The sequence below is a fragment of the Lontra canadensis genome, unplaced genomic scaffold, assembly GCF_010015895.1.
Source record: "Lontra canadensis isolate GAN:19392208 unplaced genomic scaffold, GSC_riverotter_1.0 scaffold1, whole genome shotgun sequence".
Taxonomy (NCBI): Eukaryota; Metazoa; Chordata; class Mammalia; order Carnivora; family Mustelidae; genus Lontra; species Lontra canadensis.
In genome coordinates, this window is record NW_022630995.1 from 61,148,169 (window position 1) to 61,174,665 (window position 26,497).

At 49.4% G+C, this 26,497-nt stretch overlaps 1 protein-coding gene across 4 annotated transcripts in view; it reads left to right on the forward strand.

Moving 5' to 3' along the window:
- Positions 1-9,149, forward strand: part of SLC2A9 (solute carrier family 2 member 9) — a 210,000-nt gene extending 200,851 nt beyond the window's left edge. For all 4 annotated transcript variants that reach the window (XM_032855051.1, XM_032855069.1, XM_032855060.1 and 1 more), the window contains one exon: positions 8,801-9,149. In XM_032855051.1, coding sequence (XP_032710942.1) covers positions 8,801-9,052 — 252 coding nt within the window. In that variant the 3' untranslated portion in view covers positions 9,053-9,149. The remainder of the gene's footprint in view (positions 1-8,800) is intronic.
- The last annotated feature ends 17,348 nt before the right edge of the window (positions 9,150-26,497 follow it).

Here is a 26,497-nt window from a genome sequence, read left to right on the forward strand (position 1 = left end):
CTGCGGCCACACAAGGCACATGGGCAAGTGGTTAAGGGGAGCCAAGGGTGGATGGATGGATAGATTGGTGGATAGACAGATAGACAGACAGATTGATGGATAGCTAGAGGTTGGAGGGAGGAGATAGGACAGATTGATTTGAAGACATCATCAGACCCTTACACAGGAGTCTGCCAGAGGTGGAAGGAGGGCATTGCAGGGCAGAAGGACTGAGAGCAGCACTGAAGATAAGAAGGGGCAAAATGGAGAAACACAGACAAAAGAGAAGATTTGCTCCATCCAGCAGTGATAGGAGATCAGGAGGTACGGAGCCTGTGAGCTCAGCCCTTGCCCCTGGCGGCTGGGGGTAGAGTGCAAAGGGATGGGTGGTGGAGGGAGAGGGAAGGAGAGCATTAGGTAAGTAAGCTGACACATAGCATACTATAATTCAGGACTGGCCTTGGAGCTGCTCCCACCTGCCCCAGGCAAGGGAGGGCTGGGGGAGGCTGAGGACATACTGCCCCTTGGACCACTACCGTAAGGCATCAAATTAATGACATTATCCTGATGGTATCATATCATGGGGCATCTTTCTGATTTTTGTGCCAAGCCCCAACCTGATGTTTTTCATCCATTTTCTCAGGAGTCCTGACAGCTGTTGTCAGGTTCATTCCCTCAGCTGGTGTTTGAGGATGGCCTAGTGGGTCCCTCTAAGGGGGCAGAACACAAGAGCCAGCTCTCTATAGGGCACCGTCACTGACAGACTTCTTCATCTTCCCCTTCCTCTCCTTCTTCTCCTTATCCTTCTGTTTATTCCTTCTCCCCCTCGCCCATTTCTCTCCCTCCTCCTCCTCCTTCCTTTTTCCCTGTCAAGTCATGAGGGCATGCTAATTATAAATGATCAGCCTCACCGTAGAGACTCTAAAGGGGTGAAGCCAAGCACGTTAATGGCTTAATGACACTGTCCTTCTTTTCTTCTAAATACATGTAATGTTTCATATTTATAAAAATCGGAACCAGTTTTTTTGTTTCGTGCTTTTGCTTTCCTCACCCGGCACGATATCATGAGCATTCCTGGACACCTGTGGGTGTTCTCAAGGCACTTTCCCTCTGGAACCAGAGCTCCTGCCAGCTGGGGCGTCTCCGGCGTCTCCGGGGTGTCTGGGGTCTCCGGGGCTGGGGATCATTCAGGAAGCGTGGAAGTTGTGAGCACTGACTCAAGCCAAGGAGCCTTGCTGGTCACACCGAGGCCAACACTGGCCAGGGGACCACAGTGAGATTTTGTGAAATGTCGGTCTCCTGGCACAGGACAGGGAAGGCGGCAAGGGTTCGTTTCCTTTCTGGCTGTGGGCTGGCCATGGCAGAGGCCAGGCTCTGGGAGCTGCTGTTGGCTATGACAACTGCACTTAGAGAAACGCAGGGTGTGCACGTTCTTGTTCCCACACCCCCCCTTCCAACCCGGACTGTCCCATGGGAGCAGCTCCTGCCACTGCGGCCTCCACAACTGACCTGCTCCATTCACAGCCCTTCCAGAAGTCCTCTCAGCCATGGTCAAGAGCCTACCTTAGTCTGCTCACACTGTCACAACCACATACCCCAGACTGGGGCTTAACCAACAGAAATGTGTTTTCCCACAGTTCTAGAAGCCAGAAGTTGGAGATAAAGGTCTTGGCAAAGTTGATTTCTTCCAGGACCTCTCTTCTAGGTGTCGTAAAGACCACCATCTGTCCCCGTATCTTCACACAGTCGTCCCTTGTGTGTCTGTGTCCCAATCTCCCCCTCTTCTAAGGACACATGTCAGATTGGGTCAGAGCCCATCACAGGACTTCATTTTACCTTAATCCCCTCTTTAAAGACCCTCCTTCCACATAAGCCACATTCAGAGGTGCTGGGGTTTGGGACTCCAACATGTGAATCCTCTTGGTGGATACAATTTGGCTCATAACAGCCACCGAGTGCAATTTTTCAAGCATCTTGATCTTTTTGTTTGTTTCTGAAATGTGTCAGTGGCAAGTGTCCCCAAGCAAGGACCTGTAAGGGGCCCAGTCTATTCCCACAAAAAACAAATATCAGAGCCAGCATGGCTGCAGACGGGTGACATGGCCCAGAACTTGACTGTGTCATACGCATCAGCAGGGGGCCCTGGGCTAGGTCCTTGCCCACTCTGAGCCTCAGTTTCCCCATCTAGAAAATGGAAAATCCTTCACTCTTCTCTCAGCCATGGAGAACGGAGCCTGCTGAGGACATGAGCAACCCATAAGCCTGCCTGCCCGGGCAGGGCTTACCGGCTGTCCAGACCACCCCCTACGCAAGGAGACCTCGAGGGTCACAGGAGGGTTCTGCTGTCTGGGGACTCCCCACCTGGGGCAGTACCAGTAACCCAGAAATCATTTCCTGTACAGAATAGCTCGGTGACTGGTGGCTGCTGTGGCTGTTTATTGTCCTTATTCCCCTTATGTGCCAGGCACTACCTTAGACATAAATGAGACACAGGCGAAAATGCACAGACTTTGAAGTCACACAGTCTGACCTTGAATCCTGACCATGCCTCTCGGCAGGGAGGTGAAGTGCATGCTGGCCAAATTTATCCAACTACGATTGCTCTCTGAGCTATAATTTTCATGTCTATATAACAAGAAAATAGCCCCAATTTTACAGTGGTGTTCCTGAAAAAATTAGAGGTGGAAGTCAAGTCTTGAGCAGTGTCTGCCCATGGATACTCAGGATCAACTACTCTCATGGTCATTACTAGTACTGTAAAGGCTGCTTCCTGCTGTGTGGTCTAGGGACACTTGGGAAGAGGAGACAGGACAGGAAGATCAATTCATGGTGAGTCCTGGAAGCTTTCACCACCCCTAACTCACTGAGCCATCCAGGACAAGTTGCCTCTCAAAGCTTGCCTTCTCCTTCCTCCTTCCCCTTCTCTCCTACACCCTGCCCCTTCCTACAGAAGGTTCTAGATATGCATGGATGGGGCAGGTCACCTTGACCCCTGGGGGGAATCAATATCACTGTTTCTCTGTCCTTAGCCTCGGGCTGCCTCTTCCTTGGGCCTTTGCTGTGGTTGCATCAATGGTTGTACCAGCCTGCAGACAACTCGGCCTCTGCCGTGAGCACCAGTATTTTCTGGTTCAGACAAAATGGCATGCAAACATATGCCTGCTTGATTATACTGGAGTTATAACATTTCGTTTGAATTCAGTAAAATCCAAAAGTGAGAAAATGATTCTTTTCAACTCGAAATTTATTGGGTCCTGTCCCACATGCCTATGCAACGTGAGGAGGAAGCCGGTGCAGACCCAGGATCATGGGACCTGAAACCACATAAAAATGCCCCTCACTTCTCCAGAGGGTCCAGCGGCCATCCTGGGTCTAGAGGGAGGAAGGGAGCATCTTTCACTAGCTCCGTCTCCGCCAGCACCAGCACCAAGGCACAATCTTGCCCTAACATTTCAGAGAGAACAGACATGCCCCTCAGAGGAACTGGTGTGTTTTGTGTTTCTCGGAAGGAGGCAGGCAAAGCGGGGCATCACTGAGCTGACCAGTACAGGGACCTTTCAGGTTGAGGTTGAGGGAGTCAGTGGCAGTGGGGGCAGCAGGGAGCAGGAAGATGCTGGCAGAGGCCCTGAGCCAGCCCCGAGCAGGCAGCTGAGGGGCGTAGGGGATGGCAATGAGTGTAAGGGAGGCCCACCCCAGCAATGAGGGCATGAGAGGGATTTGGGGTTTTTCCAAAGGACTCTGGGAATCCACTGCATGGTTTTAAGACATGATCCATTTTGTGACTTTAAAAGAACTCTCAGGATGCCTGGTGGCCACTAGATTTGAGACAGGGGACAGGAAGAATGGAGGAGAAGGTGACAGCAGAACGATGGTTGACAGTGTGTGTGTTGGGGGTGGCAGGGTGGCAGATGGGAGAAAGGAGGCACTGAGTAGAAATGGCACAGGAAACTTTCTAGAGTGGTGGCAATGTTTTAAGTCTTGACAGAGGACTTAGTTACACAGGGGACTCATTAAATGCTACACTTGAGGTCTGTGCAAGTTACTGTATATAAATCCAATCTGGATAAAAATGTGTATATTTTTAAAAAAAGAAGAAGAAGAAGAAAGGTAAAAGCCATTTCAGGATAAAGGCATCAGGATGCAAGAGCAAAGACAGGCAGAGAGGGAGGAAGCAGCCAGAGGTGATTCAGGGAAGACAGCAGTGCTTGTCTGAGAACCGGTGGAAAAGAGCAGGCCTGCCGGGGAGGAGGGCAGCCCACAGGAGGCGTCCGCAGGGCATGCAGGGCTGAAATCCCATCATGCAGCCACGGGGCTGTGTCTCCCTCACAGGTACCCAGGCAACTCCAACAAGATCCTACGTGTACACACGGCAGAGACAGAAGACATCCCTAAGACCCCTGTTTTCCCCAGCTTCCCCCAGAGACATCCTAGCATTTCAGGTCACCTCTGCTCCCACAGTGGAACAGCCTTGCAGAACAGGTCTCTGTGGAGCTGGAGGGGCAAGTGTGAGGCGCTCGACTTCCCATCAGTTCTTGAGTGGCAGCCCTTGCACTGACACAGCCCAGAGCCTGGGGAGAAACTCCAGTGAGCCAGCGTTCTGTGGGTCGGGGGAAAAGCCAAGCAGAAGGATTCTATTTTTGTCAAGTTGTGAACTTCTAACTTGAACCACCTCTTGTGCCCTCGATCTTCTCCATGGCAGTGCTCTCATTTCATTCATTTACCCACTCATTCAACGTATTCTTATTAAGACAGAGCTTTCAGTGATGCGGGCACTGTCTTGAGCTGGGGGTATAATGGAGAGCAGGTGGCATGGATCCCGCCATCATGGAACTCACGGCCCAGGGCCTGTGGACGCCAGATGGCCCATGGATGAGTTTCAGTAAGACCATGACATGCCCCCACTCCAGAAATGGCATTGAAAATGTCAAGTGTATGAGGTTTTTTTTCCCCTTTTGATAGAGAAGGGGTTGCATAACTTTTTATCAGGGTCTCAGAGAGGCATGTGGAATGTCACCCGCCCTCACCTGTATGCCCTTCCTCCCATCTACTCAAGTCCCAAAACAGCTGCAACCTCTACACCTCTCATCCTTCAAGACTCAGCTCACAGGTGACTATTGAAATGTGGCTGAACACACCAGGTGCCTGACCCACCCACCCGGAATCCTAGATATACTCTGAAAGGTGTAACCTGCTATAAAACTAGACAGGGGTCCCAAGGTTATAGTTGTAAGAGGACATCTCTTAGCAGATGGGACGAACAGCAGAAGACAGACTGGCCCAGAGTGCATCCAGGACAGGGCTGCTAAGACAGTGGAATGGGTCCTTGGACACAGTGGACAGGGAGCTGGCTAGGGGTCCTCACCAGGGAATGGCCAGAGAAATGACAGAAGGAAAATTCCCAGACCTGTTGAAACACCAGTCCTCAGCATGAACAGTCCGCCTCATGCTAAGCAAATTTGGTATAAAGGATCCCTTTCTAAACACAGGGATGTGCAATTGAAGAACACTGAGTTAAAAAAGAATATCCTAAAAGTTCCACTGGGAAAACTCAGATAACCTGAAAAGAAGTGATCATCAGATGACATCCCCCTGCTCCTGAGGGAGACTCTACCTGTAGGGTAAGAGATCCTGTCTTCAAAGTCTGGAGAGGAAACTATTTTGAAATTAGAAGTCCGTACCTTCACATACGAGAGAGGGGAAAGGGCATTTTCAGACATGAGAGGCTCAGAAAGCTTACCACGTGCCTTGGCCACCTATGGCCTAGAAAACTGGAGATACTTGGTGTCCCGCAGCTCCAAAACCTATTCACAAAACTGGTAAGAACAGAGTTTGAACTTGCAGGCTATGGGCTGCAATGCTAACCAATGGGAGGCCTCAGGCAAGCTGCTTAATCCCCTGAGAGCAGAGGACTTAGTTCAATGTCTGGCCCAGAAGCCTCACCAGACAAGGCTTGGTACTGATACCATTATTCACATCAATAGTGTTCCAGCTGCCGGCAGAGGCTGACTCACATCCACAGCAGGAACGAAGGGTCCTGTTTACATATCTGTTGCAAAGTCTAACCATTTAAAATACCCTTTCTTCTTGACCTAGCCATTCCCAGTAGCAAGTAAAGTATTTGAATTTGCACAAGTTTCAATTCAATGTGAGATTTTTTTTTTAATTTATTTGACAGAGACACAGCTAGAGAGGGAGCACAACCGGGGGGGAGTGGGAGAGGGAGAAGCAGGCCCCCGCCGAGCAGGGATCCCGATGCCGGGGCTCCATCCCAAGACCCTGGGATCATGACCTGAGCCAAAGGCAGACACTTAATGACTGAGCCACCCAGGTGCCCTTCAATGTCCTCTATTTCAAAACGGAGACCCAGGTGTGGTAATTATTCATAGTCATAAATGATAGGAAGTCGGGGCTAGGGGTAGTCTAGTCTGCCAGGCTGCCGTCCCAAAGTATCACAGACAGGGGACTTAGATAACAGAAATCAATTTCTCACAGTCTTGGAGCCCAGAAGTGCAAGGTCAAGATGCCAGCAGAGTTGGTTTTGTTACAGAACTTGGGGTTTTTTAACTCTTGTGTGTAGAAGTAGACATGAGGCCAAGGATGGTGCAGGAAGTGTTTATTGCTAGCTCACTCCCAGGCCTGAGGAAGACAGCCTTAGGAAAAGGCATACGGGGCTGCTCCCTGAACAACGGTCAGGGGAAGAATTTGAGGGGCTGAGGTGGAGAAGGGCGTACCGTCCTGGCACTTAGGAGTTAGGAAACAGGAAGCTGGGTGTGGGGATGCGGTTGCCTGAACCCATATGCCTTATTTGCATGTTAAATTTCCTCCTGAGGCAGGATTTTTAGCATTATAATGAGGGGAAAGTCTGTGGGAGGCAGGGAGGTCCGCTGCAGCTCTGACTGGTCTGGTCTAGTCCTTGCAGGAGCAAGTCAGTGGTAAGTGAGCCCTGGAGCTTATTTCAGGCTTCAGGCTTCCGGCTTCCTGATGACCTGCAGCACCTGCCAGGTGGGCTAGAGAAATGGGTTACCATCTGAGGGGCCCGAGGTATCCTGCAAGTTCTGATCTGCAGAGGAACTGCCGCAGAAAAGAGAACTGCAAACGAGCAGACAGATATTTAAAGAGCTTTCTTTTTGCAACAGACTGAACCTGTAAGGAGATTAGGGCCCAAGGGCAATTTCAGCCCAAGATCTGCTTTTCTAGGAAGATGCCCAAGAACCTTTCTCTGGCTCAGTTTCTGGTGAGGGCTCTCTTCCTGGCTGGCAGGCGGCCACCTTCTCACCATGGCTTCCTGCGGCTTCTCCTTGGTGTGCACAGGGAAGGAAAGAGCAATCTTTCTCTCCCTTTTCTTAAAAGGCCACCCATCCTATGGGATTTGGACCCCACCCTTATGACCTCATTTTACCTTAATTATCCCCCAAAAGCCTTATCTCCAAATACAGCCGCATTGGGGGTTAGGGGTTCAACATATGAATTTGGGAGGCCCATAAATCAGTCCATAGCAACAGGGAAATTTTTAAGACAGATTGACTTGTCAGATTCAAAATCTGATTGACAGATGGATTGATTTGTTCACTCCATAAATATCCACTGAGCACCTGCTGTTGTCCACACGCTGACATGGGCCCTGGGCCATAGGGATGAGCAAAACAGGATATCACCCTGCTGCCTCATGGGGCAGCCAGTCTTTCATCAAGCAGCCACACATATAACTCTGCCGTTATCATCAACATGCAGGGAAGGAGGGTGGAACCAGGAGAGATGATGATTCAGGCGCCTGGCCTGGGGCAGGGCCGGCTCCTGGAGGAGAGAGACAGGAGCTGAGCAGGTGGAAAATCACAGGAAGAGGGACCAGCAAGTCAGCAGAAACATGGTGGGAGGTGGGAGTGATGAGGCCCAAGTGGAGGAAGCACAGAGGAGAGGAGACCTCACCAACTCCCCAGGACAAGCTAAGGAAGTAGGTTTTCATCCCAAGAGCCATGGGAAGCGAGTGAGAAGTTCTAAGCTGGGGGCTGGCATGATCTAGATATGTTTTTGCAAGACTCCTCGGGCTGCCTCACAGAAAGCAGATGGGGAAGAGGCCAAGTGGATGGGGGATACAGGTGAAGAAGGTGAGAGGCAATGATTGCTTCATGAGGCAGGGTTCGACAAACTCCTACCCACCGCCTGATCTATCTTTCTGTAAATAAAATTCTACTGGCATGTAGCCAGTAGATGGCATGCACATCCATTTATAGATCATCGTCTGTGGTTGCCTTCCCACAAGGTCAGAGGCTGGTGGGCCCGTATGGCCCTAGCCTACCTCTGGGCTGGACTTCCGGAGTGGGCGCGAGAGGGGAGGCAACACTGGAGAGCTGTCTGAGGAAGGAAGCCCGCTGGGACTTAGTGCGTGGGTCCCACATGACAGCTGAGGGGACAGGAGGTGTCATAGATGACTTTCAGGCTTCAGCCGGCAGGGTCCAGCCCCAGACACCCTCATTTATCATATGTAAATATGATCTTAAAATAACGTTGAGCAAGTATGACATTTTGCTTTCACGATGACTATTTTTTTTAATAGGCCTAGTTTTCAAAAAAGAAAACAAAAGACTGCCATCTCCTTGTGGGTCCCAGAGTTGGAAGCTGACGTAGTCATGGCTCATGGGAGAACATCTCCAACAGATGCTAAGCCTAGCACCGCTGGCCGTTAGAGCCCAAAATGCAAGCGCAGTGTGCCATCCAGGAATACTGATAGAGGAATGGGGAGCTATGAAAGACTGTGCAGAGATGGTTTCACAGCCAGTTTGAGGGTTGTCTACTTGATGTTCTTTGTCTCTCCTTTCCACAGAAAAGTCTAGACACCTACTGTTTCCTGGTCTTCGCTGCAATCTGCCTCGCAGGAGCTGTCTATTTCTATTTTGTCCTGCCTGAGACAAAAAACAGAACCCATGCGGAAATCAGCCAGGCATTTGCCAAAAGGAACAAGACACACCCACCGGACAACATTGACCCGGCTGCACCTGACACCAAGGTGACCAGAAGGCCTGAGCCAGACCCCACCTCCACTCGGGACAATTATGCCAAAAATGGGGTTGTCTAAATGGATGATCTCTCCATTCCAGGAGATCGAAGATTTCCCTACACGGTTAATAGTATTAAGTATTTAAGAATAAACCTTTGCTAATCTAATGTCACAACCATTTGGGTTTTATTCGTAGCTGAATCTCCAAACTCTTCTGGAAGGTGGAAGGGCTGTCAGCTTATGTATCAGTAGATCTACCCTCCTGTTTGTCTCGATGGCCTGTCTCCTTCATGACTTAGCCCATAGTTTCAAAATGAAATTAGGGAAATAGCACTTGACGACTTTCTCACAGGAAAACAATCTATTCTGACAAGGAGACATGAGGACAGGAAACCACAGACTGAGGTGCTGGTTCCAGCTCTGCTGTAAGTAGACTCAAGCTGCCCTCAGCCTGGGTCCTGAGACCTCAAGGGACCCTGGGCTTTAGTCCTAGATGAACATTTTTGGAATTCAGTGGAAAGACTCTTTGTACCTTCTAATAAATACCCATTACCAACCTGTGGCTCGGCCTTGTGGACCTCAGGCTCAAGAAGCTGATACCAACCCACCATCCTCCAGGTTCTGCCCCTCCCAGGCTGTGTCCCACAGGGCTAAAGACTTCCATGCCTGAAACTGTCTTCACCTCAGAGCATCAGATGTGTCTCAGAAGGCATAAAAAGGATCAGGATGTGGAAGAAGTAACTTTCCAGTGGCTGGGGCAGGGACTGCAAAGGGAGTTCTGTTCAACTGAAAAATAAACAATATTAAGAACGACTCAGAAGCTGAGTCTAGTCTTGGTGGAAAGACAGGGCAGAAGACCCATGTCATAACTCAACCAGTAAAGCTGAGGGCAGATTCTCCCTTCCTTGGCCTCTTTGTTTTCTATTCTAGCCCTTGACAGATTGGCTGAGGCCCACCCATATCAGGGAGAGAGATCTGCTTTCCTCAGTCCACCAACTCAAACGCCGATCTTGTCTGGAAGTACCCTCACAGACATACCCAAAATAATGCTTAACCAAGTATCTGAGCACCCCGTGACCCAGTCAAGCTGACACAGCAAATTAGCCATCACAGAAGGTGAGTTTGCCATTACAAAGAGTGTTCAAGCAAACGTGGGGTGATGGCTTGTCTTGACTGTGGTTAAGGAAATCTGATCGTCACTTGCGGAAGAAGTTGCTAGGAGTAGATGTGTTTGAGGACTCTTCCAGCCCTTCTGTGCTTGGGCTGTTTGGGTTTGAACGACGTCCAGCCTGCCATGGTAATGCACACCTCTGTGGTTTGGGTGATTCCTTGTGCTTGCCTCATGGAAGTGCATGTGATTTAGCATGTGTATGTTTGAATTTTTCTCACAGTAGGTGTGGGCCAGAGAAGAACGTCTCTGGTCATAGCAACACCCTTGAAATCCCTTCAACCCCAGTCCCTCAGGCTTTTCTGACCATTCTTGACAAGGACAGCCTTAGCTAAAATCTGAATTCTGAGTTTCCTTTCCCACTGAATATTCTTTCATCACTGGGCTTCTCCTTGGGTTGATTGCCAAGTCCGTGCACTATAATCCCCAGCTTCAGTTTGGCAGAAATATTTGGACAGTGTGTCTCAATATGGAGAGAAAGTGATAGGTGGGTGCAAAAAGTGCAAGAAACCCAAAAGCCAACTAAAGCACAAAAAGAGATCTTAGCTGTGGAGTGTTGTCTTTCATGTGTAGACTTGAGGATTTAGCTTCTAAATAGTAGGTACCTAGCATGGGCTAGGCCCTAGGTAGGCTCTGAGGACACATCAGGGAATAGGAAAATACCCTGCCCTTCCTCACATTGGCTCCTGCTTGCCACAGAAGACTGAAAATCAAAGAAGCAGCAACAGTGAAGTGTCCCATCAGGACCCAGAGGACAGGGGACACAGAGATGTAGGAACGGTTCACAGGGCCACCTCACTGGGGGTCGGTGAAAGGTGAGAATCAGAGCAGACCAATTTCCAGAGCCACACAGTGCCCACAGAAAAAGCCTCAAGAGAAACCCTCCCTGTCTGGCCAGAGGGACAGAGGGGGTGACCCTCTGGGGAGAGAATGTGGGGCCGGGGCGTAGGGGAGAGTCACTGAAGACTATAAAGTCCCTCCCTGTTTTTGGCACTGAGGCCCATTCCAGTCATGAAGCTAAACTCCTGGGTGGTGGCTATATGCTTACATGTATCCACCTGCTCTGGGCCTTATCAGCTGGTACTTATCTTTAAAAGATGAAGAACTACTCCCAGGAGGGCAGGAGCCATGACCGTTTGACTCCAGCTAACATAGTATCCAGCACGTAGCAGATGCACAATAATCATTGGCTGAATGAATGGGTACTGTGGTAGGCAGAAAAATGTCCCCCGGAGATGTCTAAGGCCTAATCCCCAGGACCTATGAATGTCACCTTATGGGACAACAGAGACATTGCTGTTGTGATTGAGTTAAGGGTCTTGAAATGGGGAGATTAACATGGATGGTCCAGCCAGCCCAATGTAATCCCAGCGGTCTTCATAAGAGGGCGGCAGGAGGGTCATCGTCAGAGAAGGATTTATGGGGGAAAGAGGAAGGGAGGGAGAGAGGAGGTAGAGGGGGAGAGAGAAAGAGATATTGGAAGATGCTACACTGGCAGCTTTCAAGATGGAGGAAAAGGGGTTGCAAGCCAAGGAGCACAGGTAGCATCCTGGGAATTGAAGGGAAACGATCTCTCCCCTAGAGACTCCAAAACGGATGCAGCCCTGCCCACATCCTGAATTTATTGTTTCTGACAGTTAGAACTAGAAGATAATAAATTCATGTGGCTTTAGGGCACCAAGGTTGTGGTAATTTTTCTGGCAGCAGTAGGTGACTGATACAGGTTGCCCAGGGCAGTGTCCCCGCAGAGAGGGGTGAATGAGCAGGGCGCAGGGCACAGGGCGCAGGCCACAGGGCACAGGCTCGCCAAGATGTGAAAAGAAGGTAGTAGAAATTCTTTATATTTTCATCTTTCACTTTGAAGTTAATATTGCTGGACTCGCTGTAGATTCAAACTCTGTCCCCACAACATGGACCAGCCATCACTTGGATTTCACATCCCGCTTCTCCTCATCGACATCTTGAAGACCTTCTCTCTGCCTCCTTCCCTCAGGACCTCGAGAGGGCTGACATTTTGTCTCACACATGTAGCACACAAAGAATTGCCTTTACTGGAGAAAGGAGCAGATAAAGGTGTGCATGGGCCACCATCTTGGACCCTGCCATTGATGCCACATCCCAAGGGTAAAGGGGAAAAGGACCCTGGGGCCATACGGCATGGACAGAACCACCCAACAATGGCCTCTGCTTCAGAGTCAAAACTTCCATATCTTTCAAGTCACTCTTATTTTGAATTGTTTTTACTCATGACGAAGCCTAAACTCAGCTCATACAGGTCATAACGGGAAAGAGCCTGAGGCAAATGAGAACATACGAAGCAGACCCCATCTTTAGACACTCAGCGAGCTGTCCCTCTGGGGCACAGGATACCCCAGGACTAGGGCAGCATGGATTCACATTCACAGATGACCTGGTAACAGAGGCTTTGCTGGGGTCTTGAAGCTGGCTGTGGTGCCGACCTGGGTTTTCTGCCCAAAAATACTGATTTCTCTTCCTCTCAAGTTTGCAGCCTCTGAGGCCAGAGGTAACTTGTGAAGTAAATGTCAGATTCATTTCATCTGACTCAAGCCCTGCTCTTCCAGCTCCAAGTCCAGCCAAGTCTAGGGCTCCAATCGCTGCCCGGTGGTACTTCAGAAATTTGGCCCCTCATCTCCAGAACAAGGATTCTGGCATGTACCATCCCTTCCGGTGTGACAACCAGATACCTGAAGACCTGTGGTGGGTTGGAGCAACGACAGCCCCAGTGAATCATACCTCCCAGTCGCTCATCCTTGTGTGACATCCGACCACGCTGAGTCTAGACGTGGCCATGCAACTCTCTGGACATGGAGACATCAGAAAATATGACATGAGCAGAAGCTTAATAAGCATTTGTGCTCTCGGGCTTTCCCTCTTAGGATGCTGATGTTGTCATGTGATGAGGAAGCCCAGTGTAGCCTCTTTGAGGATAAAAGGCCAGTGAAGGGGAGGAGCCCACTATCTCCACTGTCCCAGCCCAGCCCCGATCCAGGGACCCTGCAGTGGATTGCAGCTGTGTGCGTGAGTCCAGAGGATAGTGGCCAAAAGATCACTCAGCCAATCACAGAATCACAAGGAATAATAGGTTGTTGTTGCCTTTAACTGCCACGTTTTGGCATGGTTTGTAAAACTACATGTAGATAGCCCATGTAGACCATTCTCTTCCATTCTGTTTTTTCATTATTCACTGAGGTGTGTGGCACTGCTTAGAGCTCAAATCCGTACACAAGAATAGAATTAATAATCTCTGGGGTGAAGTCTAGTTCATTCATCCACAGACATTTGTTGAGCACCTAGTGTATACCTATCCTAGGTACTAAGGATACAAACATGGATGAAACCAATCTCTTCCTTCAAAAGGCTGAGAATCTGTGAGGAAACAAAACCACTGATCAGCTGCACGTGTCTGGTGGGCCCACAATGTAGAATCTGTTTCTCCTTCTCACTTGGATGATTTCTATTCATCCTGAAAGACAACATTGAGGCTCCCCACTATAGGAGTGCTGACAACATTGTCTCCATTGTTGGTCTGCCATCTTGCTCATATCCACACAATGACCTTCCTCAGGGATACATGTTCCAGGCCCCCTGGAAGTTAACATATGCCCTGACAGGAATGTGAGGAGGCTTGTTCTGTCCCATCTTCCCTAAGGTGGCATACAGATGGCCCCACTTTAGGTAATTCCCCTGTGACCTCACCACCATGCCCTCCCCCTAGAAAAGCTGTGGGTTATGGTCTGGACTTGATGGAGAATAGCAGCGGTATGGAGCCTGGATCACTTGTCCACAAGGTCATCCCCACCTGGAAGTCCCCCTGAAGAAAACTCTGTCAGCAGTTTGAAGCGGCTTGCTTCATCTTTCAGTCTCAACGTTCCTTCTCAGTCCAGAGGCTGTTTTCTTGTTCATCCTTCAGCTTCTAACACCTGCCCCTAAAGCTCTCTTTCTGCTTCCCCAGTCTCAGCTGGATTCTTTTCTTTGGCTTCTCACAGAAGCCTGTGCTCACCTCTGTTCAGGGATCTAGCACAGCATCTCTCTCATGGCGACCTTTGTTCACTTGGGTAGCTCCCCTCCTAGGCTCCCCAAGAGCTCCTACAAAGAAAATGACTGATTCTTCTCAGGACCCATGTTCCCAGCAAGTGCTCATTATGCGCTCACTGAACAAACTAATGTCCTGACGAAGCCATGAAGAGGATGGGATGGGACCCCTGTGGAGGAACTGGCTGTGGGCCATTAGGCCAGATACCTCCGAGTGGTAGTGTGGGAGCGTCATCTCGGTGGTGGTATTTGGCTTCTGCCCGGCTGAGGAAAGGCAGGGAGGAATTTGAGACAAAAGGGCCAATGACATGGGAATGGCAGCCAAACACAGTAGCTCTATGTACAAGTGTAGGAAACCACACTGGTTGGTGGTTTGAGTCTAGATTGTGAAAATTCACGTGGGAGTCGCCTACATATGCCTGGAACCAAACCCGTCCCACACCTTCTGTCTCTGGCTGAGCACAGGTCAAGACAGACAACACCCTATTCTGATACTACTTCTTACTAGAATAAATGAGGGGACTCTAGGGGTTCAGATCATTATAACCAGGCTTCTCTTTCACTGAACATTCCTTTGCCAACTGTGAACCCTGAAGGAGGGAGGTCTCATTGACTGACAGGGGCTTGGTGGCTGCTCAGTTTCAGACATTTGCTGTAATTTACACCAAGATGTAGATATAATTATCCTTATCAGAATCAGGTCCCTTGGCAAAATCTGTACATTAAGGCAAGTAAATTTCCTCTCATTAAATCACAGCATTTGAGGACTGCAGTTTGTCTCAGCCAAGAACCAGAGCTGGAAGTAATAAAGGCCAAGGCAAAAAGGAGTTGGGTTCTCAGCAGCACATGTGGGTGGTGAAGGCAGAGGCAGACTTTCAGAGCGTGCCGGGAGCACGAACCTCCAGCAGCCCCAGGACTGTGCCTCTTGAATTTAGAGCAGGCCCTTCCTGGCCACTCACCGCCTCACCATGTGGCAAATCGAGGATGCTGCATTCTGTGTGAGCTCCAAGAGCAAAAAAGCGCATCTAAAGGAAGGTATTATTGATGATGAAGCAGATACCTCTGAAATGGCCTTCTAGTTTGTCCCACGAGTGAAACTAAAAACGAGCAGTTTCGTGCTAGACCTATGGCAGGTGTTTCACCCATGAGCTGCCCTTGTTTTTCACAAGAGGGCAAGGGGAGTTGTGAACACGTTCATCGTGTCCATTTCTTTTTCTACTTGGAATCTAATGCAATGTGAATTAAAGAGCCTGGACTGGACCCTGGGGACACTGGACGTGTCCTACCACCTACCGAGTGTCCAGCCATTGCCACTGTTCCTTGCACATGGTGAGTGCTGAATAGAGAGCAGCCGAATGAATGAATTGTCAATATGATAATTTGTTGAAATCAGGAAATGTTGACAGATATGGAAACTACATTTAAAGACACTAGAAATCACCAGGCCAGCAAAACGTGGCTGCCACCGAATTGCACTGAACACACCCAGCAAATGAATGTCGGCGAGTCCCCTTCCAGTTGTGAGTGACAATCATGACAGCTACTAGCTTCAGACGTAGTGATGGAATATTTTCATTAGCTAAACTAGAAGTCTAGGAAGGCAACCAGCTTCAGTCTTGTCTGGATTCAGGGGCTCAAGTGACATCACTCATGGTTCCCGCTCTGTCCCTGTCCTCTCTTGGTTCTGCTGCTCTCTGCTTGGCTCTCTCTGCTTGAGAGTCCCAATTTGTCGGCCTCTAGTAGTCCCCAGCCTTGCACATTCTCAGCCTGGCCACCCAGTGTGGGGAAGAAATCGCTCTCCAAATGCATTATGTATCTATTGCTACAGAACAAAACCCCCCAAAACTTAGTGGCTTGAAAGAACAGCCCTTTCACTGCTCACAATTCTGTGGGCCAGCAAATTAGGGATGGCTCAGCTGGGCAGTTCTTTGGATGCACGTGGAGTCCTCTGGGTTCTGTGAGGCATTTGTGGTCAGTTGGAGGCTGGTTGGGCTCAGAGGGCCTCATGCACATGTCAGAGGCCTCAGCTGGAATGGCTAGAACATCTGGGACATCCGAGCCTCTCTCTACATGGTCTCCCTCTGCATGAGAGTTTCCATCTCACAAAGTGTTCTAAAGAGCATGAGAACAGACTCTCGAAGTCCTCTGGAGGCTGAGGCTTAGAATTCACACATCTCCTCGACTGATCAAGTCATGGAACCAGCCCATGACCAAGTCATGGGAACAACTCAAGGGAAATGGATTCTACCCCTTGATAGGAAGCACATGAAATCACAAATAGGATGGAGCTGTTGTGGTGGTGGCCAGCTTTGCAAACAATCTACCACCCTCGATGTCCACATATCAACTCACAGATTCTGGTTTCCCTACTCAGGTCACATCCATATATATCCCCAAAGCCATCACGGTGACCAGGGAGAATGAGTTGTTCGTATGCTCAACCCGGAAAAGGTGGGCAGCGGGTAGTATAATCTGATCGGCAGTTCTTCCAGAACCACCTAGAATCAGAGGGGGGAATCCCCCAAACCAGAAAAGGATAGAAAAGTGTGTTCGAAAGACAGAACAAGAGCTAGCAAGCTCCAAGGCAGGCTCTGTCCAACATAAGGGGATGGTGATCAGTCACAAAAACCTAAACATAAAGCTGGAAGCATCAAGGGCATTGGCAGTTTGGCCGTCTCGAGGATAAAGATGCCCTGACCCATAGACTGAGCCTGTCCAAGCGCCCCTTTATTTTGGAAATGAATGCACAACTCTCAATGTCAGCCGCCAAAAATAATGAGCATTCCCGTCAGTTAAGTCCCGTGCCTTTCTTCTCCTTCCATGACACCCTGGTGGCTTTCTCTTGAAATGATTTCCAACAAGCTGCTCAAACCAATTGGAACCCTGGTTTTCCTTAATTCTATATTTTGCAGCAAAAATTGGCAAATTATCATGGCTGGTTTATAAATCTCTCTTGTGAGAACAGTAGATACGTGGCACCCCCACTCCAGCTAATTCTCGGGTGCCAAAAACTTCCCTCTTTAAGGCTAAAAGCCAGACTGTGATGAGCCTGCAAAGCCCTTATCCCTTGAGGCCTCTTGCTGAGGCTTTCTTGGAAGCACTTGAACTCTGCTGAGTGGCCGGGCACTGTCCCAACTTGATGTCAGAAGAAACTAAGGTTTTGAGAAGCAACTTGCCCAAGGTCATAAAAACTTGGACCATAACCCATAAAGTGTCTCCTCCTCACTCGTTAATTACAATCCATTTACCCCCAGGACTCTTGCCGCGGTCCTACTCTGAGCCCAAACGTGTTCCGGGTCTGCCGGTCAGGTGGGGAAGAAGGAAATCTCCAGCTATCATGGAGCTGACATTCAAGTGCAGGGGATGGTGAATAAGAAGCAAACAAACAGGTCACAGACACAAAGCAAATGGTGATGAATACAGTACAAAGGATTAGAACACAGTGTCTGGGTTGTGACTTTAGATCAGGTGGCCACAGAATGACAATGTGAGAATAGCATCCCACCATTACCCATGGAGCTCAAATGCCCACCTGCCAAATCAGTAACTCTGTTAACTGGACAGAATGGCCTCTAGAGCATCATCGTGCACAACACATCCTGTGGATAAAGGATTCGCTAGGCTAGGTTAGCGCTGTATAGGTCGGAATCAGTTAAAACCATTAACGTTAGCAGCAGTATCTATAATTTACTGAGCTGTGCTGGGTGCTTAAAATGAATGATCTCTCATGCTCATGATGACCTTGCCAGTGCAGGTGTCAGTCTCAGCATTTAACCATTGGGGGAACTGGTGGCAGTGTTCGCTGAGATTGAGAAATTTATCCCAAGGGAGGTGGAGAGGGCAGGTGGTAATGAGTTTGCAGGCCAGGAGAAAGCACTGTTTGGAATTTGCTGTGCTGCCCGCTTCCTCTCTCCAGATTGTCCCCCCAACATCCCCCTCCCTCTTCTTCCCTGAGAGCTCTGCTCCCCTCCCAATATTTCAGAGACCTGAGCCCCACCTTCCTCTGTCACCTCCTCCCAGAAGTCAGCAGGGTTTCTGTTTGTATGGGAAAGGCATCTGGCTTCCCAAAGCCAACTGGTTCCCTCCAACTTTCAATAACCAGGTGCTCCCCAGCCTCTGAGCCTGGTGAATCATCGACCAGGATCACAGGGCCTGGGGAGGGACTGGGGCAGGAGGATATAACGCCCAAGGACTTCCCTCCCACCCGCCCTACCCCCACCAGGAAACTTTAAAGCAGAAATGATATGACCATTGGTATCATTTGTATTCTGAATTCTGGGACCTGCCCAAGATATCCTAGTGGATGAACAATGGAGTTTGTATTTGAGCCTGAACACTCTTCAGTCCTAAACTAATCCTCATTTTACTGTGCCGCACATGTCAAAAATATAAAGGGATTTTCTCAACGAGGGAAATTAGAATCAATACGAGCCCCCTCTTTTCTTCTCCTGATATCAAGAGCCTCCCAAGAAGGGCCACTTGGCCCAAACCCAAATGTTGTCTACCTCCAGGGCTGTATGGAATCACCAGTGTCTGATGATGTAGGAAACAAAGGCAGAAGAAAAATTATTAAATGTCCTTACTACCTACAGCCCACTGACGAGTCCTTGAAACAGGCAGAGTGACCTTCCTCTAGTTGCTCAGCTACCTCGATGTTAGTGCTCTACCAAGGGCAAAAGGCAATCTTAGCCCAACCCCCAGGATCCTGTAAGTCTACTTCAACATTTAAAAATTCCTTTGGAAGCTTCCTTTGTCTCTACCCTCCAAGGTACATGTCGGCTATCATCCTCCAAGCATCTGATCCACCCATACACATCTGAAAGGTCTCACATCTCAGGTTGTATTAGACTGTACTAAATGACCTTTTCCTGACAGCAGCTAGCTCCCTCAAAACCTCCCTGGAAACATTGCTTCCAAATTCCTTAGAGACTTACGCTATCCCTAACCCCCTCCCAACTTGAAAGTACATAACGCACCATTCCTCACCACCCAGTGTGCCTCTTTCTGCCCACCGGTGCTGGGTCCTGTGTCTGTGCTCTAAGAAAACCACCTATTTGCATCAAGGATGTCTCAAGAATTCTTTCCTGGCCATTAGCTTCAACCCCTCACATCTTTCCTACATCTCCTGGGACAAGAAGGAACTAGTGCCTGTCAGGCTGGCCCAAACCAAGGTTATCATGCTGTCCTTGCCTTTGTGTCCATGGTGCCCCCCCGGGGTTGTGCAAGGCAGCCCTGACCCTAACCAAATCTGACCGAGGGGAGAGATTCCTAACCCAAAACACACCACTCCTCCAGGACTCACACTGCTGCTTCCCTTGGAAGTGTGTTGCAAAGGCGGAGAGAATAGGCCTTTCTCAAAGACTGGGTTTTTGAGCCTGCATCCCATGTGTGGACGATTTTTATTGTTGGTGTGAGACACTGATGGAAGAATTCCAAAGATTCTCTTTTAGATGTGCAACCACACTTACAATCTCAGGAAGTAAGAGGGTGTATGAGAAAGTGCCTTATAAACCACACAGGACCCTAGAATGTAGGGAATTGCTCACGGGTTGGTAAGAGCTAGGCCAAAGAATAATTGTTCTGGCAGAAATTTAACCAGTAAGCTCTGTCTCTGCCTCTCTCCATCTTTCTATTAACTCAAAACACTATAATCGGGCACTCAGCATGTGGCCAGCCCTGGGGATAAGAGATGCTCTGACACACCCTCACTACTGAAGAGAGCCAAGGCAGTGAGAAAGGCAGCTGGTGCACAATTTCAGCACCAAGGGGTGAGTACTGGCATGGAGGGAAGCAGGGATGTTATGGAATTAACCTGAACAGACTGAGAGAGTCAGAGAAGGCTTCCTGGAGGAGGTGGGCTCTCACTAGAGTGAACCACAGATGAAGGAAAGAGCCTGCTACCTAGAGCCCAACCACAGGAGACAATGGCACATGAGAGCCTGTGTGTGGTCGGTGTGGTGGAGTGTTGGGGTGGGGGGTGCTGATTTAGAAGGACAGGAAGGTGTAGTAAGAAAAAGCAGGCAGGACTGAGCATTCCATTATGAGGAAGGCAAGCAGTTAGCAAATGTGCTTCGTGGAATCCTAGACCCCAGGTGCCTGGGAAAGAGGGGCTCCTTGGTCATACAGTTTGGGAAATCCTCCTCGTCTTCGAATTTCTTGGAGGGTCACTGAATACATTAGTGCATTAACAACTCTGAGAGGTCCTGCAGTGAGAGCCTGTTTTTTTGTTTTTAAGATTTCATTTATTTATTTGTGAGAGAGAGCATGAGAGGGGAGAAAGTCAGAGGGAGAAGCAGACTTCCCGCAGAGCTGGGAGCCCGATGTGGGACTCGATCCTGGGACTCCGGGATCATGACCTGAGCCAAAGGCAGTGGCTTAACCAACTGAGCCACCCAGGTGCCCAAGTGAAACAAATGTATTTGGGAAGCCTTCCCAAATACATTTGTCCAGGAGAAATCGGATTCCTATAAGGGTCCACCCGAACACTCTGAAAAGTCTGCCAGAGCCTCTGGGGAGACTCTGAATGCCTTCTGAAGCACAAGAAGGACCTGGATGGATTGGTGTACCTCATTAGCCCGCTTCTAGACTTTCTCCCAATGTCACAATTACTGTAACATGTCACCCCTTATTGTCCTTACCTTCTTTATCCTTCTGGTGTCCTCCCTTCTCACCTACTGCAGGCATTTCCCAAGCTCGGTTCAGGTGTCATATCCTCCAGAATGCTCCCCAGACCCACCCTCCCTGACCTTCCCCTGATCCCTGAGTAGATGGCCACACTCAGTCCACAGGGTGACATGTGGCACAGTGACCACAGCAACCACACAGTTTCCTTCCTTTCTAGGATCCTACTCAGCTTCCGTCACTGATTCTGACTTCTCCTGTTCTTGCTGAGGCTCCGTTGTTAGCCTTCATCCCTTCTCAAGTTCAAATGCTGTCCTTGGACCAGATCTCCTATCCCTATGGTTTCAGCAACCCAACCAACAGACATGCACCTCCTGCCAGAGGTCCCTTTCCAGTGGCAGACCTGGTTCAGATACCTGGTAGACAGCTCCTCCTGGATGCCTGTGGGGCCCTACAAATCAGCACCTCCAAACCAGAACGCCCCTCCTCCTGCAATACAACTGTTCCTCTTCTGTCAAACAAACTCAGAACAGCAGCACCCATACCTGCCCGGGCTGTATCCTGAGGGCTATGTAGACTTTGCAGATGTCTGCTCTCCACCCAGTCCTGACGTCAGATGCTACTTCTGGAAAGGATGCTTCTCCTTTGTGTGCCCTTTCCCCACTGTTCTGCCCGACCAGAGTTTCCCCATTGCCCACGGACACCACTGCAATAGCGCCATGACTTCCATCTCTCACACCACTGTCTCTCACACCAGCTCTCACACCGGCTCTGCAGCAGAGCCATCCTTCTAAAACACAGATGTGTCCCGTCCTGCCTCTGCTTCTGACACCGGTGACTCCCCACTGCAGCCCTTCTGCCTCACTGGCTGTGCCCACTCACCTTTGGGACTCCTCTGCTCCCATCTTACCGCTGCCCATGCCTTGTTCCCTCTGCCCTTTTTTTTTTTTTTAAGATTTTATTTATTTATTTAACAGACAGAGATCACAAGTAGGCAGACAGGCAGGCAGAAAGAGAGGAGGAAGCAGGCTCCCTGCTGAGCAGAGACCCCGATGCAGGCTCGATCCCAGGACCCCGGGATCATGACCTGAGCCGAAGGCAGAGGCTTTAACCCACTGAGCCACCCAGGTCCCTCCACTCCCCGCCCCCTCCAGCGACCCTCAATTTGTTTCCTAAGATTGAGAGTCTCTTATGGTTTGTCTGCCTCTCTGGTTTTGTCCTGTTTCATTTTGTCCTCCCTTTCCCTATGATCCTCGGCCTTGTTTCTTAAATTCCACATATCAGTGAGATCATCTGATCATTGTCTTTCTCTGATTGATTTATTTTGCTTAGCATAATACCCTCTAGTTCCATCCATGTCATTGAAAATGGCAAGATTTCATTTTTGATGGCTGCATACTATTCCATTGTATGTATATGTGTATATACACACACACACATATATATACATATATATATGTATATATATATACATATATATATATATACACACACCACATCTTCTTTATCCATTCATCTGTTGATGGACATCTAGGCTGTTTCCATAGCTTGGCTATTGTAGACATTGCTGCTCTAAACATTGGGGTGAACGTGCCCCTTCAAGGAGCTATGTTCCTTTGTATAAATACTTAGTAGTGTGATTGCTGGGTCACAGCGTAGCTCTATTTTCAACTTTTTAAAAAAATTTTATTTATTTTTTAAATTTCTTTTCAGTGTACCAGAATTCATTGTTTATGCACCACACCCAGTGCTCCATGCAAAACGTGTCCTCCTTAATACCCATCAACAGGCTCACCCAACCCCCCAACCCCCTCCTCTCCAAAACCCTCAGTTTGTTTCTCAGAGTCCACAGTCTCTCATGGTTCATCTCCCCCTCCGATTTCCCCCAACTCACTTCTCCTCTCCATCTCCCTTTGTCCTCTGTGTTATTCCTTATGCTCCACAAGTAAGCGAAACCATATGATAATTGGCTCTCTCTGTTTGACTTATACTAGGAAGTATTATGCCTCCATCAGAAAGGATGAATACCCAACTTTTGTAGCAACATGGACGGGACTGGAAGAGATTATGCTGAGTGAAATAAGTCAAGCAGAGAGAGTCAATTATCATATTTTCAAATTTTTGAGGAGCCTCCATGCTGTTTTTCTGGAGCAGCTGCACCAGCTTACATTCCCACCAACAGTGTAGGAGGGTTCCCCTTTCTCAATCCTCCCCAAATCTGTTGTTTCCAAACTTGTTAATTTTAGCCATTCTGACTGGTGTCAGGTGTTACCTCATCATGGTTTTGATTTGTATTTCCCTGATGCTGAGTGATGTTGAGCATTTTTTCATGTATCTGTTGGCCATCTGGATGTCTTCTTTGCAGACATGTCTGTTCATGTCTTCTGCCCATTTCTTGACTGGATTCTTTGTTCTTTGGGTGTTGAGTTTGATAAGTTCTTTATAGATTTTGGATATTAGCCTTTATCTGATATGTCATTTGCAAATATTTTCTACCATTCCATGGGTTGCCTTTTAGTTGTGTTGACTGTTTCATTTGCTGTGCAAAAGACTTTTATCTTGACGAAGTCCCAATAGTTCATTTTTGCTTTTGTTTGTCTTGTGCTGAATGTCTTTCCGTCTTAGGGGTACAAGGGAAAATTCTGCCCCATCACCCAGAGTGGCTTCTGGGATCCCCACGTGAGACTGATTCCAAGAGTTGCTCAGGCCTTGACGGCCAAGCCCAGTCCCTAGGCGGGAATACCGGCCCCCGCCCCTATAGCTGACTGGCTCCCACTGTGGCTGCTGCTGGCCGAACATCACAAAAGCCCCAAACCTACAAAGTTTGAGCAGGATCAAAAGCCCCTGAAAGACAGGCGAGTAATAATGCCAACGGCCAAGGATGGACTGTAGCTGGCCCCTGGCTGTAAAGAACCTCATCAAAATGGAAATAGGTTTGCTGAGGAAAGTCTGGCCTGAGGCAAAGGGAGGCTGTGCCCAGCTGCTGTTAAGAAAGTGAGCACAAAAGCCAGAATTCAAGTCCCTGCTCCTGGCCAGGGCACTGCGACAGCCCAGATTCCACCTGACCAAAGACAGAGCCCAGGGGCCAGGACACCTCCCACAGATGGTGAGTTTTCTCCATGGTTCCATCATGGTTTTGAGCCACCCAGCTGCTGGTGGCAGGGTGTGGTAGAATGGGCAAGGGAAGAAGGAAGAAATAAGGCTGGGGGCAGAGTGGGGCTCACAGAATTCTCTGGGGTCCTACCTTGCTCATGGTGCAATGAGGCTCTAGAAGGATATCATTCCAGAGCCCAGAGAATAAAAGAAACATGTACAGCCTTTCCACATAAAACTGTCCTGGCTACTGACAGCTGGCCAAGGATTTCGGCAATCGTGGATTCTAGCCAAGTCTTCTGTCAAGCCTCAGGCTGACTCGAGACAGACCGACCCCTGTGCTCTAATGAGAGCAGTGAGATCCCAGCACGTCACATCTGCTAACTTGAGCTTGTGGAGTCTCAAGCAGTCATTCAAGTCAACAGGGATCCATCACGCACAGATGCTCTGCACTGGGAATGCAAGAGGGCGAGGGGCGAGGGACATGGGGCCACCTACGGGAGAGCTCAGACCAGCTGATAAATAGACAAGCAGGTCTGCGACAAATGTCAAAACAGGCTCTGGAAGCTCAAATGAGAGGCAGCTAGCCCAGCAGCCACAGGGAAGGTGATGGAGATCAGGGATGGCTTCCTGGAGAAAGAGGCACCTCAGCTGAACCTTGAAGCCAAGTAGGAATGTGTAAGATAAATAAGGGAGAAAAGATGTCCTAGAAGACAGAATGAACAGAGGCATGGGAACATGAAACATCGGGGTGGGTTCTGGGCACGCTCAGCAGTCTCCTGTGGCTGCAGCTCGAGGAGGAGAAGGAGAGGCTACAAGAGCAAGGCCAGGCAGATGCAGAGGTCAAGAACGTGGCGAGGGGGGGGAAGGACCTCGCCTGAATGTGGTCCCTCCTGAACCAGCTGCCTCTACTTCTCCAGAGTCATGATATTTCTCCCCTCCATCCCCACACCAAAAAGCAGGATGCCACTTATGTTTTGGGTTATTTGGAGCCAGAGGGTTGATTTTTCTGTCCCTAGAGCCAAGCACTGAAGCCCTAATAGCACGTATACATCTGAACAAGCCGGGCAGGTGGATGTCAGGCAGCTAAAAACGGGTTTGGGAAGGGAGCGTGGGAAGAAGTTGATACTTTTGGTCCCTTCAAGTCTTTAAGAATCTTAAAAGCCCCACAGATGTTTCTCCAGCCAGTGAGTGCATCTCCCAAAAAGCTATTTTGAGTCAAGTCCATCCTCTTAAGTGGCTCTCGCCAGCCTGAAAGCAGGGCAGCAGAGGGCCATTTTCCTGGCTTTTAAGAGAAGTATCACAAAGGGACGAGAAAACCCATTTTCGGGGAGAGGGGATGTCCTGTGTATTCGGGCGCAGAATTGGGGAGACCCACGTCTGCCTCCCTCACACACACATGCAAGTGTTACCCAGGAGGGAAGGGAGCCTTCTCCACTATTCGCTCTCCCAGAAAACCCAGTGCAGCCCGACCAGACAAGGAAGGTGGGAAGAATTTAAAGTGTGCCGAGTGGCCTCAGCCACTGAGCCCAGCGCTCTCTGTGTGTTCCCTCATTTGGCATGCAGCACTGCAGGGCAGCCTCTGGAGGTGGGCAGCCTGAGGTCAAGTGCAGGCTCCACCACACTCTCACCGTGGGCCTTATATCAGCCACTTTCCCTCCTTTGCCTCAGTGTTCCCCAGCTGTAAAATGGGCATGATGGTACTTACTTATAGGACTTCAGTGAGACCGCAGTAAATTAATGAATGCCAAACTCCCAGAACAGTGCCCAGCACTTAAATGCACAGTGATTGTTGGCCATTACTATTACTAGGTCATCAGTAAGACGAAGCAGAAGTTCCCTTATTAGAAGCAGCTGGAGCCTGTGGCTGGCGGCTGGGCTCTGCTTTCCCGCCCCTCCCTGCTGGGAAGGGCTTCCTCGGCCAGGTGAGCGCAGGAGGGATCATGAGACTTTGATTAGCCAATGAGACAGGGATGGCAGTGACCTGAATCCCTTCTGGGCAGAAGCGTAGAGAGGCAGCTCGTGGTTCACCATCTTCTCTTGTCCCTTCTGCCACAAAATCGCAGTGTCCCCAAGAGAGGTCGGCCCTGCAGCCCGGGTTCTGGAGTGATCCTGCAGGATGAGCAAGAATAAACCTTCACTGCTGAGAGCCGCCGAGGTTCAGAGGTTGGTCATCACCGCAACACAACCCAGCCTGGCCCAGCTGTTGAGTAGATTAATTAGGTCAATAAGGTGGAGATGAGAAGCGATCCATACATTACAACTAGTGTATTCTTTTTTTTTTTTAATGTATTTATTTGACAGAGAGAGATCACAAGCAGGCAGGCAGAGAGAGAGAGAGGAGGAAGTAGGTTCCCCGCTGATCAGGGAGCCTGACGCGGGACTCGATCCCAGGACCCCGGGATCATGACCTGAGCCGAAGGCAGAGTCTTAACCCACTGAGCCACCCAGGTGCCCCACAACTAGTGTATTCTTAAAATGTAAATGTGCCTTCATTCACCTGTTTTACAGAAGTCAAGAGCGTTCCTTTCAGCGTCATTCAGTTGATGGGACCTCCATTTTGTCTCTCACGAGCCCACCTCTGACCC